The sequence below is a fragment of the Neoarius graeffei genome, chromosome 1, assembly GCF_027579695.1.
Source record: "Neoarius graeffei isolate fNeoGra1 chromosome 1, fNeoGra1.pri, whole genome shotgun sequence".
Classification (NCBI taxonomy): domain Eukaryota; kingdom Metazoa; phylum Chordata; class Actinopteri; order Siluriformes; family Ariidae; genus Neoarius; species Neoarius graeffei.
In genome coordinates, this window is record NC_083569.1 from 78462296 (window position 1) to 78482644 (window position 20349).

The 20349-nt window shown below is 43.4% G+C and overlaps 1 protein-coding gene across 4 annotated transcripts in view; it reads right to left on the minus strand.

Annotated features, from left to right (window-relative positions):
- Window positions 1–20349, minus strand: part of si:ch211-200p22.4 (phosphatidylinositol-binding clathrin assembly protein) — a 160561-nt gene that overhangs the window by 14221 nt on the left and 125991 nt on the right. For 3 of the 4 annotated variants that reach the window (XM_060931571.1, XM_060931308.1, XM_060931389.1), the window contains 4 exons: window positions 18304–18417; window positions 8554–8685; window positions 5810–5840; window positions 5582–5717 (listed from right to left, as the gene is read on the minus strand). In XM_060931571.1, the coding sequence (XP_060787554.1) occupies window positions 5582–5717; window positions 5810–5840; window positions 8554–8685; window positions 18304–18417 (413 nt within the window). The remainder of the gene's footprint in view (window positions 1–5581; window positions 5718–5809; window positions 5841–8553; window positions 8686–18303; window positions 18418–20349) is intronic. The other variant, XM_060931479.1, reaches the window with a different exon arrangement.

The window sequence follows — 20349 nt, forward strand, 5'->3', positions numbered from 1 at the left end:
CCTGCACCACAGGATCAGATGGAGGAATTTACATTACAGGCATTTAGCAGAGACTCCTATCCAGAGTGATCTACAACGTATCCAGGGCAGCCTGGGGAGCAGTTAGGGGTCAGGCTTGTAGTACTTGAATCCAGGACTCCGACCCTAATTTTAAAGACTTGTGACTTGACTTGGACTCGTGCATTAACTGCATCTCATCTCATTATCTCTAGCCGCTTTATCCTGTTCTACAGGGTCGCAGGCAAGCTGGAGCCTATCCCAGCTGACTACGGGCGGAAGGCGGGGTACACCCTGGACAAGTCGCCAGGTCATCACAGGGCTGCATTAACTGCATTTGGACTCAAATTGGAGACAAGGACTCATTTTTTCTTTTTTTTTGTAACATGGCATGAGATGTTTATAGCTACATTAATTTCTGTACAAATTTTGTGCAAGAGTGTCACACCTGTGCGCCATTGGCATGTGCATCAGATAGACTCTTGGGCGCACTCCAGACAGTGCACATGTGCCAAGCGGACTCTCGCGCACGCACTGTAAACGACTCGTACCTGCACAGGATTAAGGTGCAATCGGCGCGCCTCTATAAAATCTGAAGGGGGGGGGAACCACAACTCACTTTGCGAAGTATTGAGTTGTGTTGCTGACACATTACTGAGTCTTATTTCCTCGTTAGGTTTCCTGATCCCTGATTTCCTGTTTCTCGTCTGATTCTGCAGAGCCTATTTGTGCCTCACTTGACCTGTTGCCCGTTTCACCATTTTACGATTTTGCCTGCCGTTCTGGATTGTTTACCCTCTTCACTTGTATTAATAAACACACCTTCTGCAATTACATCCGTCTCCCAGCCCTCTCTGACGGAATACTTTGCACTCCCTGATAAAGAGAAGCACACTAACCTGTTCATATGTCATGCTTAGGAACAAACTCATGTTAACGGCGCTAAAACAGCCACCGTCAAATGGTGCGGTTGGAGCGTTGGACTCGACTCGGATCAATGGTGGACTCGAGACTGGACTCAGACTTTAGGTTTAGTGACTTGACTACAACACCGTTGAGGGTTAGGGTGCCTTGCTCAAGGGCACTTCAGGCATTCCTGCTGGTCCAGGGAATTGAACCAGCAACCTTTTAGTCCCAAAGCTGCTTCTCTAACCGACTGCTTGATTTTGACTTTACTGCTCCATAAAGCAGAGAAAATTGCTCCCAGCCAGCAGAACGACTCCAGTGTCACAAGCTTGTATCAAACACATGGACGCCTATGACTTTGAAGCTTGCTTGTATGAACGCAGGGCAAAAGTTTACCTTATTGTTTTGTTTTACTGGATACTTAAATGTCGCATGTCAAAACTATGAAGTTACAACTATATGTACTGTATGCAGTGCAGAGCCAAGACAGGGAGGCCGAGGTGTGAAGGAGTGCGAGCGAGTGCGACAGAAGCAGTGTAGTGATCAGATTAAGCAGAGCGCGTGCGCACACAATGCACGTGTACAGCAACATCAACACAACGGGAGAACGTACTACATAATGCACTGTGCGTGTGCACGCTTCAAATTTCAACAGACGTGCATCAAGCAACTAAAAGGAAAACATGGGAACTCTATTTACATATTTCGCATGCAGCAAGCCAAAAAAAAAAAAAATCTACCTTTAGTTTGCATGGCGAGAATAAAAAACACAAAAAGGACGAGATGTTTGCACACGTGTAAGAGAGAACAGGAATTCCCTGGGAAATAACACAGACTGCTCTATTACAGGGGTACTTACATAACCAGTATAGAACATTCCACTCTGCCGGGTTAGGCGCACAGAGGGGGAGAAACAGAGCGAGGGACACAGAGAGAGAGAGAGAGACAGACAGAGAGACAAGGAGACAGAGTGAGACAGAGAAAAAGAGACAAGGAGACAGAGTGAGACAGAAAGAGACAGAGGAAGGAATGGAGAAGACATTAGACAGGAGACATTTGCATGAACCAGTGCTGACCACAGTGGAGAAGGAGAGAGGAGGAAAAAGAGAGAGAAAGAAAAGGCAGAGTGGAGGAAAGAGGAAGGAGGGTGAGAGGTTAGTCTGAAGCACACACTTTATATATAAAAAAAAAAAAAAAAAAAAGACAGTGATGTATATTCGTTCCCACAGAGAGCAGGTCATAAAGCTGAAATTCACTTTAGCTCAAACTCAAAAGCTCAAGACAGAGCGGAGTGTGTGTACACACAATAATACGACAATCCTATACCTCCAACTTGAACCAAATCCCTCCCACACACGCTCCCTAAGCTGATTTACTGTATGCTGTAATATAGTGCAATACAGAAACTATGAGCGGTAAAAAACAAGCCATCGAACCTCTCCGTGTTACTTCTGAATGCATAATAAAACACTGCAATCCACCTACGGAACAAACTGTACACACTGGACCTCGACACATCCCACGGGGATAACAGCGAGCGCATGACGCACTTCAGTACTAATTAGCATAAGAAACCGGGGGCGGGGGGGGCAGTGAAGTATAGTGTTTGGCACGGCCCAGTATGAAGGCTGGGGGAACAACATTTCATCACGATTAACTTCAAGCCTTGTTTGATGAGCCATGTTATTTACTTTTTTCTAAAGTACACACGCTGGGTATAAAATGTATTAAAATATTTAATACATCATTAGATTAAATGGTGAGCAATAGCACAGTCGGAGCGCAGTCTGCATCGTGTAGCAGTGCAATTTAAACGGAGATATCCAATAATAAATAAGTGTGTCCAAGCTGGCTTCAGTTTTAATCCTTAAGGAATTTCTCTCGACCAATTACAACAAACTCTTCTTACAAGGAGCTTTTCTCTGCTCGATATAGTAACTGGATGAAAGAACAGTGGGTAAGATTCAAGGCATCCCTGCAATTACAATTATTTCAAGGGTTTGTGTGCGTCTCCGTTGAGCCAAAAACTAATCCAGACTAAGCGCCAACTCGTGAAACTACATACAGTAGTAGTCAAAAGTTTGGACACTGCTTCTAATTCAGTGGTTTTTCTTTATTGTTATTAATTTTAAAAAAGTCACTTCATGTCTTAGTCATGATCGATGCTGTTTCTCTTTACTTAGTTGAACGGTTCTTGATACAACATGGATTACTGCAGTAGGGCTATTTACTGTATTTTTATTACCACCTCGCCCAAGACAGAGTCCACCAGGGGGCAAGGTATTTTTTTTTTTATATAAACGATATTACGGGAAAACAGCTGGATCAATCTTCATGAAACTTTCAGGATAGATGGGCATTGGTCTCAAACAGAACCTCCAACATTTTGAGGGTCATCCGGTCAAGGTCACCAAAATGGTCAAAACCGTTTCGGTTGTGGCTCCTGCCTCATATAGAGGCGCTAGCCGCTATGTCATCATGCTGTAAGAATGGAACGATCGCGCACTGCGCATACACGTGTTCCGATTAAAATGGCCCGCGAGTGTATACAATTCGGTTCACCATTCAAAATAAAACGGATTAGACTAAAGAAATCGCTTTCAGATATGTTTATGCTTGTTACAGAGGGAAAGTGCGCTCCACTGAGCTCTAACGCCAGGCCATTTCCGGAAAACAAGAGTTCCGGCCATGGCGACAGCGTGTGCATGAGGTTACAGTTTTGAAAACTGTAAGGATATTTTACTTGTGATTTTTAAAATTGCTCATTTTTGTGGCTACTGCCTTGGAGAGTGTGTGTATGTGCGTGCCATATTTACTGTATGGACATGGGGATCTATTTCCTTCGCAATATCTTCCTTCAAATTCATCATAAGTGCTACCGGGCGAGGTTGGTTTTGCCTGGCGACACTTGTTTACCATTTGATCTCAAACGCATTAAGTCGGCACTAAATTGCACTAATTAACTTTTGACGAGGCACACCTGCTAACTGAAAAGCATTCCAGGTGAAGACCTCATGAAGCTGGTTAAGATGGTGCCAATAGTGTGTGAAGCGTCAAGAGAAATGCTGGCTACTTTGAAGAATCTAAGGGCGTATTCACACCTACGTTGTTTGGTCCGGACCAAACGACCCAAATTTCCCTTGGTCCGGACCTTTTGGGTTGGTCTGAATACAAACCACCGAACTCTGGTCCGGACCAAAGGAACCCTGGTGCGGAACTTTTGGAGGTGTGAAAGCAGACCGGACCTAATCCGACAGTTTTGCTTTTTTGTACCTCGGGAGCTTCCGTCGTTTGTCGAGCATTATGGGAAACAGAGTCTTGACACTCCACCACAAAGTGCAAACACTGTTTCGGTTGTCAAGGGAACCTTACAACAGTCGTTCAGTCATTCAGACCAGTGGTAGGCTAGACTACAGAGTACAAAAAATGAGTAGGGGGCAAACGTGGGCCGAGGAAGAAACGCGTACCCTTGTGGATATATGGGCAGATGTCCACATATCTGAGCTTTTGGAGAAAATGCCGACGTGTTTGCTGTATTCAGTGAGAAAATGAAGGGGTTCACGCGCTCCCCAGAAAAGCGCTGTGTGCGCGTGTGTCGTCTCTGACCAATAGCTGAACGACCTCAGGGCGTGCGGCTTTGTTGACAGACTTTGGTCCGCTTACTAAAATGTACAGTGTGAAAGCGAACCGCACCAAAATGAAAAAAAAAAAAAAAAAAAACATTTGGTTCGGACCAAAGCAAGTGAACTATCGAACTATCCTGGTCTGAATACACCCTAAAATATCAAACATTTTATTTAACACACTTCTGTTTACCACATCGTTCCATATATATTGTGTCATACCCTGTGTCTGAAATCGCTCCCTACTCACTATACAGGGCATTATATAGCGAGGACGCCATTTTAAAGTGCTGTCCGAAACCTTAGCGAGGATTATTTACACCCTATATAGTGCACTCAAAGTATCCCACAGTGCATCATGAAAAAGTAGTGCACAACCGATGGCCACTAACCAAGCGATATACCCCATCATGCATTGCAGTCACACCAAAAAATCTAATTAAAAGTCTCAAATGTGATTTAATAAAAGGCAGCAGCAAAGAAGGAAGTATTCAGCCTTGATTTAAAAGAACTGAAAGCTGCAGCTACTTTGTATTGATTAATGTGGGAAATGCGCTCAGTATAATATGGATTTATCACAAAAACACATGCATGTATTTATTATTTTGAAAACCCGCCAGCCGACTGATCTGGCACGTTTTAATTGTGCGACGGTAATGACGTAAATACCAGCGCGACGGACTAGTGTCCGAAAGCGTTTTTTCATTTTACCAATGAGCTTACTATATATAGTCCTCTATATAGTAATTCCCTATGTAGGGAGTAGTGAACGAGTGAGCGATTTGGGACACAGGGATAGTTTTGATGTCTTCAGTATTGTTCTACAATGGAGAAAATAGTCACAATGCAGAAAAACCAATGAATGAGTCCGGGTGTACAAACTTTTGCCTGGTACTGTACATCACAGAGCAGATATTAATTACACAATGACTTGACAATAGAATAAAAGCAGCTGGAGTTAAGAATGTGTTCGGACGCATTGTCAGCCCACACCTTTTTTTGGATCTGTTAGAGCAGAGAAGGCAAATCTTTAAAAGGAGTGTGTGTGTTCTCACCATGTGTGGCACAGGCATGGGTGCAGGTGGCATGGGGGTAGGACTCCAGCCAGTCGTGCTGCTCATGGTTTTGGACTGCCAGTTAGTGCCGCCAGTCATTTTCTTCTCCCCAGGCTGTGTCCACTGCATGTCTGGTCTACAACACACACACATTCATATAATACTTCACTGCAGAGATTCATCTCTCCATATTCACACGAAGAAAAAATTTGTATAACCGCGACTCACTTTTTGACTGATGATCCACTGAACTGCAGATCTGTAACATGACAGAAGGAGAGTGAAAAGGAGTGAGGTAGACACAGAGAGAGAAGGTCTATTAATGAAAATAGCATTAGCCTGTTACACTCCCACAGTGTTGGCAGCTCCCCAGACATCATTAAGACTTGCATTTTATTCATCTGCATGTCCACTGCTCCAACACACACTCTCACAGGCTCAACCCTGACTACACAGCCAACACCGCTGATCTATAATCCAACCTGAGGTAAATGTCTTGAGCAGCACGTACATTTTTAAACGCTGATGTTCTTAACTTATTCCCGAAACTAAAAGGCTCACGGTTTTCTCAGTTTCCCTGCTTCACATCACGCCTCGTAAAAGCAGTGTATAAAACAGCTGTATGAAACACCGCGATGGCTACGGTGGAAATGTTGCATCTTCATAAAGCAATAGTGTCAAAGGATGACAAACTGGAGTATGATGCATCACAGGGATATAAGGAAGGGGGGAAAAAATTCAGTGTCTAATAAAATGCCTGTGACTTATGTTTTCTAAGTGCAGTAAATGTACTGGAAAGCTTCTCAATGGGGGACAAAGGAAAAGGCTTCATTTTTAGAAGAGAGGAATAAAAAGTCTAGCCAGTAGTGTAGTAAAGCATAAAGCCAAGACAGATATCCGCAGATAAAAACGATCCGATGAAAGATCCATCCTGTTTACACCGAGTGGCTTCAATTCACATCAAGATTATTCACTTTTTTTTTTAATAAAAAGCTCCCAAGCGCTGATGCATTGTTCTCAGATATCATACAAAAACACAAGTACATCCATCGTTCCAAGTCACATGGCATACACCAAGTGGAAATGAACAACTTAGAAAGTATCGTGAGCGGATTTGCATATTACAGCAAGACAATTTCAGAACCCTGCGTTAGACAAGTATAAACGCACATGGTGTCAAGTGCATCAGGATACAAGATGCATTAAATAAAAATCAGATGTAAAACAGGCCCAAAGATGGATCGTCAAAAATGAGGCGCATCTGTTGACATTTTGATCGAGTCATTGCATCGTTACATGCATTTACAGTGGTGTTTGAAAGTTTGTGAACCCTTTAGAATTTTCTATATTTCTGCATAAATGTGTCCTAAAACATCATCAGATTTTCACACAAGTCCTAAAAGTAGATAAAGAGAACCCAGTTAAACAAATGAGGCAAAAATATTATACTTGGTCATTTATTTATTGAGGAAAATGATCCAATATTACATATCTGTGAGTGGCAAAAGTATGTGAACCTTTGCTTTCAGTATCTGGTGTGACCCCCTTGTGCAGCAATAACTGCAACTAAACGTTTCCAGTAACTGTTGATCAGTCCTGCACACCGGCTTGGAGGAATTTTAGCCCATTCCTCCGTACAGAACAGCTTCAACTCTGGGATGTTGGTGGGTTTCCTCACATGAACTGCTCGCTTCAGGTCCTTCCACAACATTTCGATTGGATTAAGGTCAGGACTTTGACTTGGCCATTCCAAAACATTCACTTTATTCTTCTTTAACCATTCTTTGTTGGAACGACTTGTGTGCTTAGGGTCGTTGTCTTGCTGCATGACCCACCTTCTCTTGAGATTCAGTTCATGGACAGATGTCCTGACATTTTCCTTTAGAATTCGCTGGTATAATTCAGAATTCATTGTTCCATCAAGGACGGCAAGCCGATCTGGCCCAGATGCAGCAAAACAGGCCCAAACCATGATACTACCACCACCATGTTTCACAGATGGGATAAAGTTCTTATGCTGGAATGCAGTGTTTTCTTTTCTCCAAACATAACGCTTCTCATTTAAACCAAAAAGTTCTATTTTGGTCTCATCCGTCCACAAAACTTCTCCAATAGCCTTCTGGCTTGTCCACGTGATCTTTAGCAAACTGCAGATGAGCAGCAATGTTCTTTTTGGAGAGCAGTGGCTTTCTCCTTGCAACCCTGCCATGCACACCATTGTTGTTCAGTGTTCTCCTGATGGTGGACTCATGAACATTAGCCAATGTGAGAGGGGCCTTCAGTTGCTTAGAAGTTACCCTGGGGTCACAAGGACACAATCTGTCTGACTGTGGATTGGTGGAGTCCAAACTCTTTAGAGATGGTTTTGTAACCTTTTCCAACCTGATGAGCATCAACAACGTTTTTTCTGAGGTCCTCAGAAATCTCCTTTGTTCGTGCCATGATACACTTCCACAAACATGTGCTGTGAAGATCAGACTTTGATAGATCCCTGTTCTTTAAATAAAACAGGGTGCCCACTCACACCTGATTGTCATCCCATTGATTAAAAACACCCGACTCTAATTTCACCTTCAAATTAACTGCTAATCCGAGAGGTTCACATACTTTTGCCACTCACAGATATGTAATATTGGATCATTTTTCCTCAATAAATAAATGACCAAGTATAATATTTTTGTCTCATTTGTTTAACTGGGTTCTCTTTATCTACTTTTAGGACTTGTGTGAAAATCTGATGTTTTAGGTCATATTTATGCAAAAATATAGAAAATTCTAAAGGGTTCACAAACTTTCAAGCACCATTGTAAACCACACACACACACACTCCTGTCAGTAACGCACTTGTAAAACATCTCTATTCGCTTGCTGCTTGTCTGATACGATCTGGATAATGAAGAGCCACATCAACATATGAGAAGAAGAATGAGAGCAGACAGGAAAGTGAGGAGGAGAATGGCACATATACTCACTGCCCACGAGGTTGGCCAAGGAGGAATCGAGGTCATTGGCCAGCAGCTTGCCTCCCGTGTATGGGGGCATCATGGGAGCCTGACTGTGAGCTGGTAAAGTGGGCTTCAACAGGTCTCCTAGAGAATCGAACCCTGTGAGAGGGAGAGATTGATTTGGACAAGCTGCTACATATTGACAACTGTCAGCAGGTACAGAACAAACATGGCTGACAGAAAGCATGCTGAAGAGCCAGCAGACTGACAGTGAGCAGCAGAAGGGAGGCATGTGTTTACAACACAGTTGAGCAGAGTAATGAGAAGAGAAGATAAAAAAAACCTCTCTCTCACATTCAGCAAACTAGATGAACAGAGATCTTACAACCTCCAGTGAAGTGAAATCTCCCATCATGCGTTGAATGCCAAATCATAAGATTTAGACAGACATTTTAATCTGTAACACACACAGTTCATGTTCCAGTTTCTTCAGGGTAAACATTCAACAGGACTTCTCAACCCAGTGCTCGAGTCTATATCCAGGACTGTACCAGATTTATGTCCATTATTAACAGCACTACAGAAATAAAATGGAAAACTGCATTTACTAGCACACTTCTGCTTGATATTGATTTACGGCTCCGGTAAATCTTTTCGGTGCAAGCTGCTCGCTTGTTATAAAGTAAAACGGAATTTGTTGCAGCAGCGTTCTTCATACATTTTACCTAGCAGCAGCACTACTTGGGTGCAAAAGTGCCATCGAGCTCCTTTGCACGCTACACCATCCCATTTCCTGCTTTTGTGAAAGTTGAAACAGGAAGAAGTTAAACCATATTACTGAGCACCTCAACACATGAAGCCAAGCTCAGGCCATTGCTTTAAGGCAGTCAGGAGACCGTGTCGAGGTTTTAAAGCCGCTTCTGCGCTTTAAATTTCATGTTCAACTTTCCCAATGGCTATTCTTTAAGCTTGTAAAACAACCTCTGGCAACACAAACAGAACATTCAGTTGGACTGAACTGACTCCCGAGGTTCAGCCGTGAAGCCGATTCATACAGCAGCTGCTCACACGCTTGATTGCTGCTGTTGCATCAGTGAATTGTGCAGAGTAATTCAGCAAACCCTCCTGTAAACAATCCTCCGCAGATATTCAGCTAATGGTATACATTATACACACACAGGATTCAAACCAGTTCCCAGTGTTAATATTAGTATTTGGTGACCGTATGGTAGCATTGCTGTGGCTGCAATCCAGCCACTGAGGGTGCATAAGCGTACCCTTGGTGCCGGTCCCAAGCCCGGATAAATTGGAGAGGGTTGCGTCAGGAAGGGCATCCGGCGTAAAACTGTGCCAAATCTAACATGCGGAATGAAAAGAGAAATACCATACCGGATCGGTCGGGGTTCGGGTTAACAACGACCGCCTCCGGTACTGTTGGTCAACAGGGTGCCGGTGGAAAGTGTGCTACTGTTGCACCAAAACAGAGAAGGAGAAAGAGAGGGGGGAGGCGTGTTAAGAGAGCATGAAAGAGAGAGCTTAGAATTGAGGGTAGGAACACTGAACGTGGGAACATTGACTGGCAGAGCGAGAGAGTTAGCAAGTATGATGGAAAGAAGGAAGTTGGACATTTTGTCTGTGCAGGAGACGAGGCGGAAAGGAAGCAAGGCCAAGAACATTGGCGATGGATGCAAGTTGTTTTATTATGGAGTGGATGGAAAGAGAAATGGTGTTGGTATTGTTTTGAGGAGAGAGTTGGTCAACAGTGTGATTGATGTGAAGAAAGTGTCAGAGTGATAGGCATGAAGTTGGAAGATTTCAAAGGACATGTTGGCGAGGGAAACAGAGGAGAGGAGGACGTGATGGGCAGATATGGTGTAAGAGAGAGAAATGTGGAAGGGCAAATGGTGGTTGATTTTTCAAAGAGGATGAATTTGGCAATAGTCAATACATACTTTGTATATATACACGACTACACTTGTAATATATACGACTACACTTTCTCGACATCCGCTAGGGACTGACTGATCATGCGCTCACCGTGTTCCTCACCGACGCCAAAGTACAGAGCCCGCCCTCCTCATGTCTTTCAAACACTACCTCCAATAATCCTTCATCAGCCCGGCTTCTTGCCCCTCCCACTGTCTCGTTTAGTCCCAGAGAAGCCCGGCTTCCCTGGAAGTGACGATTTTAACCAATAACAACTAGCCGAAATTGGCTGTTCAGAGCCCTCTCATAGACTGCAACGGATACCCGGCTGCCAGTCCATAGAGCCCATTGAAATAAGAAAGGTTACAGCCAGTGTTGCCAGATTGGGCGGTTTTAAGTGCATTTTGGCGGATTTTGAACATATTTTGGCTGGAAAACGTCAGCAGTATCTGGCAACGCTGGTTACAGCCTGGCAGTAAAGGTGATTCTCGTAGCGAACTGCAAGTTCGTCAGACATCACTCAAATAAGTTACAGGATAGTTATGAACGTAAATACAATCTTGGGCATATATTATGTTATGCAAGTTATTGTTTTAGTGAGAATTCAACGTCATAGATGCCGCAGTTTGGGGTGAGAATTTTAGGGGAAGCTCGGCTTCCCTTGTTGTCTCTGAGAAATCGCCCCTGGTGTGCATACACCCACAGGTTGGATGTGAGAATGAAGAGAAAGTGTCTTTCTGGGAAAAGATGGATGAAGTGGTAGAAAGTATACCGAAGGAGGAGCGCGTGTGATAGGAGCAGATTTCAATGGACATGTTGGCGAGGGAAACAGAGGAGAGGAGGGCGTGATGGGCAGATATGGTGTAAGAGAGAGAAATGTGGAAGGGCAAATGGTGGTTGATTTTTCAAAGAGGATAAATTTGGCAGTAGTCAATACATACTTTGAGAAGAAAGAGCAGCACAGGGTGACGTTTAAGAGTGGAGGGAGAGCTACACACTCTGCAGAAGGGGTAACCTGAAGGAGATTGGAGGCTGTAAAGTGATGGCAGGGGAGAGCGTAGCTAGACAACATCAAGTGGTCGTGCGCAGGATGAGCTTGAAAGTGAAGAGGAAGCGTAAAATAGTGGAGCTGAAGATTAAGTGGTGGAAGCTAAGAGGTTGAACATCAGAAGGAGTTTAGGGAAGAAATGAGACGAGCATTGAGTGGTCATGGAAGTCTGCCGGAAGATTGGGATACTACTGCTGTACTAGTAAGAGAGGCAGCAAGGAAGGTGCTAGGGTGGTCATTGGGAAGGAGGAAGGAAGACAAGGAGACATGGTGGTGGAACAAAGAAGTGCAGGAAGTTATAAAAGAGAAGAGGCTAGCAAAGAAGAATTGGGATGAGCAGAGAGACGAGACAGAAGGGAAAAAGAGCTGTAGCGAAGGTGAAAGCAGGAGCTGAACGAAAGACTGGAGACCAAAGAAGGAGAGAAAGACCTGTACAGACTAGCTAGGCAGAGAAACAGGGAAGCGAGGGATGTACAGCAGGTAAGAGTGATGAAAGGCGTAAATGGCAATGTGCTGACAAAGAGAGTGTATTAAGAAGGTGGAAAGAAAGTACTTTGAGGATTTATTAAATGAGGAGAATCCAAGAGAGAAAAGGTCAGATTCGTTGGAGACAGCAAATCAGGAAGCAGACTTGATTAGTAAGGATGAGGTGAGGGCAGCCATGAAAAGAATGAAGACTGGGAAAGCAGTCAGACCAGATGGTATCCTGATTGAGGCTTGGAGGTGTTTGGGTGAGACGGCTGTGGAGTTCCTAATGAGATTGTTCAATAAGATCCTAGAGAATGAGAAGATGCCAAATGAATGGAGAGTGTGCTAGTCCCAATATACAAGAATAAGGGAGATGTACAGAGCTGCAGTAATTACAGAGGAATAAAATTGATGAGCCACACCATGAAGCTATGGGAAAGGGTATTGGAGGCGAGATTGAGAAGAGAGGTAGCAATCTGTGAACAGCAGTGCGGGTTTATGCCAAGGAAGAGCACGTCAGATGCAATTTTTGCTTTAAGAATGTTAATGAAATAGTACAGAGAAGGCCAGAGAAAGCTACATTGTGTGTTTGTAGACCTGGAGAAGGCATACGATAGAGTGCCGAGAGAGGAGTTATGGTATTGTATGAGAGAGTGGAGTGAATGAGAAGTATATCAGAGCGGTGCAAGACATGTATGAGAACAGTGAAACAGCAGTGAGGTGTGCGGTTGGAACAACTGAATGGTTCAAGGTGAAGGTGGGACTCCATCAAGGATCTGCTTTGAGTCCTTTCTTGTTTGCCATAGTGATGGATAGCTTGACGGACAAAGTGAGGCAAGAGTCACCATGGAACATGATGTTTGCAGATGATAGTGATATGTGGTGAAAGTAGAAAGGAGGTTGAGTTGGGTTTGGAGAGATGGAGGGATGCATTGGAACAAAGAAGAACGAAGGTGAGCAGGAGCAAAACAGAATATATGTGCATCAATGAGAATGGAGATGAGAGTGTAGTGAAGATGCAAGGAGTAGACGTAAAGAAAGTTGGTGAATTCAAGTACCTGGGGTCAACTGTGCAGGAAAATGGGGGCTGCGATAGTGAGGTGAGAAAGAGAGCGCAGGCAGGGTGGAGCAGTTGGAGAAGGATTTCGGGAGCCATTTGTGATAGGAAAGTCCCAGCAAAAGTGAAAGGTAAGATGTATGGATTGGAGACTGTACCCTTAACGAAGAGACAGAAGGCAAAGTTGAGGATATTAAGGTTTGCGATGGGAGTGACGAGGTTGGACAGGATAAGGAACGAGCGCATCAGAGGGACAGCACATGTGGAGAGCTTGGGAATGAAGCTAAGAGAGATGAGACTGAGATGGTATGGGCACATCCTGAGAAGAGATGCAGAGCATGTTGGAAGGAGAATGTTGAGGATGGAGCTGCCAGGCACACGAAAACGAGGAAGGCCAAAGAGGAGATACATGGATGTGGTGAGAGAGGACATGAAAGTGGCAGGTGTGGCAGAGAAGGATACAGAAGACAGGGAGCAATGGAGACGAAAGAGCCGCTGTGGCGACCCCTAATCGGGAGCAGCCAGAAGAAGCAGCAGCAGAAGATGGTAATATTGCTGCGTCTCAGCTCCAGGGTTTCTGGTCTGACCAGGATAAAAGATGAATGAATATCACAAGTGATTTATATCTGCCGTTTTGTTACACTATATGTGGTACAGTAATGCCACTAAAGAATTACATTGACAGACGGCAGTTTCCCACCCAATATTGCAACTTGGCAAAATCACCAGTGACCATTCACAGAGTTCTTTCCACCACCAAGCAGGCCGTGCTGTCCCAGGATTAAGGGCCCATGCTAAATGTGGTCCCCCAAATCCTAACAGACATCCTGATTAACGTTTCTGGCTGGAGTGAAGTCAAATTTTCAGTACTGTGGTTTCTCATCTCAATTCTAAAAGGCAACATCACAGTGCTGAACATCATTTAAAGCTAGACGGCCTTTCGATTTCATAAAATCGGTGAAATTTAGCTCTCTCTGAAATTTGGTCATTGTGATGCATGTTTATTTCTCACAATATCAGGCCATTCTGTGGCTGGGAAGTTATTTAATTTGAGGGGACTCCTGAGCAAATAACATGCATGAAATCACTCGCTTCGCGCAGTCAAGCAGACAGAGGAAGTCCGTGTGCGCATGCGCAGGTTTACCTTTGACCGTGCAGACAGTTCCATCATTCTGTCGCTAAATGAACAGCTGATCACACCGCTGAGCACCGATATTTATTAGTTTGATCCTGCGTTTCCTTTCCTTCGCAGCATAACGTCTTTTCTTCTCGCTTTCCGTTACTGTAGTCGGTCTTTCACGTTTCATTCGCACACTCACGTCTGCCATTTTCCTCCCTGTTTCAAATTTGTATCCCACAATGTCTTTCACAAACAGGGAAAGCCCACCATGTGATGCATGACGTAGTATCTTGAATTGGGTCATGGTGAAGCGGGCGGGGGGATTATTGCGGTTAATTGTTCTAGTGAAGAAAAAAAAAGAATAAAATTGGAAGTCTGTGATTCGAATTCAGTAGCTTTCAGTCCACTAAAAAATAAATTAAAATAATTGGTGTCGGGGAAAATTCTTTTTATGACCTACACTTGAAAAATCTGAAAGGCCATCTAGCTTTAAATATAATGCTTCAGCATCATCTCAATTTTACACTACTTACTGTAGCTTGATTTACTTACTTTTACTCTCCATGATCCAAATAAAATTTGCTATATATTCTACTTGGCTCTTTACACAGCTGTATTCTTTATACAGCTCAATCTGCTTTGTATTTTTAACTAAACATCGTCAGACGTGTTGTCATGCTTGTGTTTGAGAACATGCTGCCTTTCTCATGCTGAACAGTTCACTCAATGAGAGAGAAACAGCAGCTCCAAAGAAATCCGCCCATCTGGAATAACCAAAGATTCATTTTCGACTGAATATGAGCAGGTGCAGTACCACTCATTCAGAAGGCAAATACGTCAAGAAATAACAGAACAATGATGACAGGATATATACGAGAGAGAGAGAGAGAGAGAGAGAGAGAGAGAGAGAGCGCAAGAGAGAATGAATATTAAGGAGATATAAAGAGTTTGAAGTACTGTGGTTAGTGGGAGCTGAGATTATCTGTGTGTCCTCCTGCTTTATTTGGAACGAGCCCTGAAGTGAAAAGGGTCTAACAGATGGAGAAAGTGCGAGTCAGCAACCACCCTTTAATACCACACACACACACACACCAACAAGTATACGCAGGCAGAGGCACGGTTTGTTCTGCTACAGAGAGACAGACACAGGGAAGGGGGAGAGAAAAGGATGTGGTGAGGAAAAGGAAAAAGAAGAAAGGGGGAAATGGGTTACAGAAAGGAAAAGAAAAAGGATGGGGAAGAGAAAAGTAAGCAAGGAAAGTGAAAAAGGAAGCGAGCAAGGAAAGTGGAAAAGGAAGCTTTTGGCTTTGCTACACAACTTTCCAGGACCAAAGCAGACTAGCAACCTGAAACAAACCACTTTAAAATGAAACACGTTTAAGCATGGAGAGAGAGGGAAGAAGGAAAAAACAAACAAACCCTGAATTAAAATCCACTTAAAGGAGAACTGAAGGCAAATTTATCATCAAAATTCTATTTCTCATTTTATTAACTATCGGAATGCAGTTTTGATCACTATTTTGTCGCTGCTAGAGCAAGTTATGAGTGTTTGAAATATGCTCCGTTATATATATATATATATATATATATATATATATATATCAGTCCATATGTCAAAGCAATGGCTGTAAACGAGATGCGTTGAGACCTGTGCGAGACATCGTAGGACGGAAGTAAAACGTACAGAGGAAATCAAAGTGACCAACATCTGCCAACGCTGTCAAGACGCGCGCGCCCTCTTTCGAACGCTGACGTAATCAAGCCGGAAGTTGTGTTTTGATAGCAATCAGGAAAGTTTGAAAAAAGTAGGCAGTAACTGTCATTTAAACTCGTTTTTGTGCAATATTTTGTTTGGAAAACAGTTTTCAAAATGGCGGCACTGACACCTAGCTGACACTTCACGTTTCGAAGTCTCGCACAAGTCTCGTGAAGATCGCACAGATAAGTGATGCCTGTCACGGACCAAGCGAACTAAATTCAGCATGGCTAAAAACCAAAAATAGGCCGACAAGTGTCATATTTAATTGCAATTACTTGCCAATATGAGTCATGATACAAGGTTACTAAAACCAAAAACGTAATTGAATAACATGCTAAGAAATAAAGCAAGTTTAAAAATGACCTCAGTTCTCCTTTAAAATACTCCGCTATCCACATTTTATTCACTCAACTCCATACGCTGATATGAAAACTGGAGTCACATAATCAAGATATTATTCTATCCACAGTCACTGGATATGAGCAATCGCACGCTCTGGTTGGCTACTCCAATACTAGGCTTTCAGCTCAGATACTGAGAGTCGACAAAAACAAAAATGGTGGCGCATGTTGCTGAACCAACCGAGGACGAAATAAAAACTACTCGAAAACAAAACCCAAAAAATTAGCAAGTATTTAAAATAAACAGAAATGGCTACGAATAGTCCGCCCTACTAGCTCCTGTTCCGCACTCCAGCCCAGTCAGTGGCGGTAATGCACCTTTAAGTTGATTTGCCAACCACCAAAAAACCCTAAAGAAGAAGAAAACGCCCACAAAATATGGAATAAAAAGTATTTGATGGTAAGAACGTGTCTTTTTTTTTTTTTTCAAGAATTATTGCATTTTTCACAACCTGCTATGGTCATTTCACCGGTTTGTTTACATTCTAAGTGAAAACGTTGGACGTTTTGTATAAAAAAAAATAAATTATCGAATCTGCAAAAAATAAAAATGCTCCGTTTCTCAAAATCCAGTGAATGTGGATAGAAAACGGTTATTCCACTCAATCTTGTCGTACACGGCTTATGCACTACCGTTCAAAAGTTTGGGGTCACTTTGAAATGTCCTTATTTTTGAAAGAAAAGCACTGTTCTTTCCAATGAAGATCACTTTAAACTAATCAGAAATCCACTCTATACATTGCTAATGTGGTAAATGACTATTCTAGCTGCAAATGTCTGGTTTTTGGTGCAATATCTCCATAGGTGTATAGAGGCCCATTTCCAGCAACTCTCACTCCAGTGTTCTAATGGTACAATGTGTTTGCTCATTGCCTCAGAAGGCTAATGGATGATTAGAAAACCCTTGTACAATCATGTTAGCACAGCTGAAAACAGTTGAGCTCTTTAGAGAAGCTATAAAACTGACCTTCCTTTGAGCAGATTGAGTTTCTGGAGCATCACATTTGTGGGGTCGATTAAATGCTCAAAATGGCCAGAAAAATGTCTCGACTATATTTTCTATTCATTTTACAACTTATGGTGGGAAATAAAAGTGTGACTTTTCATGGAAAACACAAAATTGTCTGGGTGACCCCAAACTTTTGAACGGTAGCGTAGGCGACTCGGTGCTACGCTCCTTGCCAGCTATCAGCTCATGTACCGGTACGACTCGATTTTGTGGAATAACTTAGTTGTCCTTCATTCAAGTTGTGTACAATCAAACACCAGAAAATATATATATGAGTGCATGCAAATTCCAACCATTCATTTAGATTAGTCACAAATCAAGCATTTTTCAGGCTCACCTATTCAGCTCAATTTTACACACTCGGACCGGATCTAAAATTTACTGCACAGAACTCTTGAGCGTGGAATTTGAGCACACTTGTTTGACAATTAAATTTAACCAGACGTAGCTTCAACAGACACCACGTTCAGTCCGTGTCTTTTCCTCACATACAGAGAGGCAGAGTGTGTAGAACAGCTGGCTGAATAGTGCCTCCAGCGCTAGTGAAGCAGACAGCAGATAGGAATTTAGCTCCACATTCCCCCTTTAGTGATTTTAATTTGATGGGTTTTATCACGTCTGCACAGTTGGCACATGTGAACCTCCTGCTTATAAGTGTAAGGTGGATACTAAACTGCCGTATCCTGGTGCGTTGCACCATGCTGACACCCGAGACCTCTTGAGGAAGAGAACTCGAAGAGTCCTTCAAAACAGAAACCTTGACCGTCGCCATTCAGAATAGTGTTGAAATAAGATGAATAATTTTGTGCTGTAGATCTGTAAAAGGAAGCACTTGACCCAGCTCCATTAAAGCACGGCAGAGTAGTGAGGTTAGCTGAGCAGAAGGTTAAAAGTTATTCAGCTTGCTGACTGATATAGCAGTCGGTTAGACAGATGCTCAAGTAAGCTCCTTTAGTGGGGATTTTTTATTTATTTTTTTTTTTTTTTACCACCAGCTGCTGGTTTCACATCGTTATTGGCACCTTCAGTCCCAAACACTGCATCAAAATCTACATTCATGGTGGAAACATGAGCAGCCTGCTGGGGAACGCCACTCTCTATACCTGAGGACAAAAAAATAAAATCACATGCAAAACACAAAACCTTAGTCGTGGCTCATATACTTGATTGTTCCATCCTGACCTTCTGCACACGTTCATTCATCGTGGATGCAAACGGCGCGCCTTTTGGCGGATGCCGCCTTTTTCACGGCTGTCTGGGGGACTTGTGTGAATCGCGCAGATCCAATGAGGTTTTTTTTTGGGGGGGGGGGGGGGGGGGGGGGGCGCGTTGGAGTGTCTGATTATAATTTCATCAAAGTAAATTCTGTATTAAAATTACTAAATAAGCAAATGCCGTTACAGTCCATGAAACAGGAAGTATGAGAAGAAAACAGTAAATCAGAAAGCTGCGCACGTAAAGCCAATTACGTAACTTGCGTTGGACTGATGGAAATCCTTGCGCGTGCAGTGAAGTGCAGCCAGCAGCAGATAATGGCGCGCAGCCAACTGGCTTTACGTGCGCAGCTTTCTGATCTACTGTTTTCTTCTCATACTTCCTATGTTTCATGGACTGTAACGGCATTTGCTTATTTAGTAATTTTAATACAGAATTTACTTTGATGAAATTATAATCAGACACTCCAACGCCCCCCCCCCCAAAGAAAAAGGTCAAGGTAAACTTTATTATCCCCCAGGGGGAAACTCAAGTGGTCCATATTGCACATCTCAAAACATACCAAAGACATACAGACAGACATCTCAAAAACTCATCGGATCTGCGCGATTCACACAAGTCCCCCAGACAGCCGTGAAAAAGGCGGCATCCGCTAAAAGGCACGCCGTTTGCATCCATGAGTCATTCATATTTAATATTTATTATATATCCAGGGCCTGCCACCTTAACCCTGGAGAACCCAACAAATTTGGTCATTTTGGGTAGCGGCAATTAACAGGGGTCAAATTTGAACCCCCGTGGGTTCTCCAGGGTTAAAACCGCTCAGCTATACAGGGGTTGACTTCAAAAATCCTTTCTACTGGTCAGAAACGGAGCGATTATGTTGTGTGTCCTGTGACAATGAGGAAGTCGAGTGGTGGTGCTGAAATAAACAGAGTGATCTTTTTAACTCCTCAACACAGAGTTGTCTCTATTATTCCCATAGCACTCAGCTTCCACACTAGTGACTGCATTTACTCTCGAACGATTCTGGACACTAACTACCATTTATTTATTTTTTTTAAAAAACCCACACAAATACCATCATACTGCTTGGTGAACTAGTGCATTCCGGCTTTCGAGTATTACTCTAACCTTGACCACCCGATCGAGGCAAATGGATGTGACTGGTCAGCACCGTAACTAGCTAGGGGCTTGCCTAGCTTAGGTGGGCGGTAGATGACCAATGAGATTCGAAGATCTCTCCCACCGACAGAGAAAAACCCCTGCCGCCCGTTTCCTACGCCAAATCAGAAGTGGGCTTATAACCGGTGACTGCCTTCTCCCGTGTTATTTTAGCCGCCAACATACGTGGGCAGCGTGACCTCTCCAGGACGCGCCTGGGCTAATCACGCACAGTGTACGGCGCTCCTGAGTCGCCCATTTTTCAAGTCCTCCCTACTCCTCCACAAAGGTGAACCCTGAAGGAAAGCAGAGCAATACGTGCAGGACCTGCGTGGTCGCAGGAGTTGCCGGTGCAGTTTATCTGCCCACCATTTAGGGACTCCGGCTCTGTTCAAGTTTACTCTCGAGCCGTTTTCCATCCAAGGCAGCAGAGGTTTGAGTTTAGCAGGGCTGTGAGATAGAAATGACAAAATCCAAGGAAACAATTTTAGCAGGGGGTCTGGGAGGAGCAACCCCCCCAGGAGCCGGGGGCCTGCGGGGGCCTGCAGGGCCCCAGAAGCTGAACAGATTTTGTGTATATTGATAGATTTGAAGCATCTCCTGAAAGCAAATATTTTCTCAACCACGCCGTTTAATTTGAACTGTTTTATTATTAT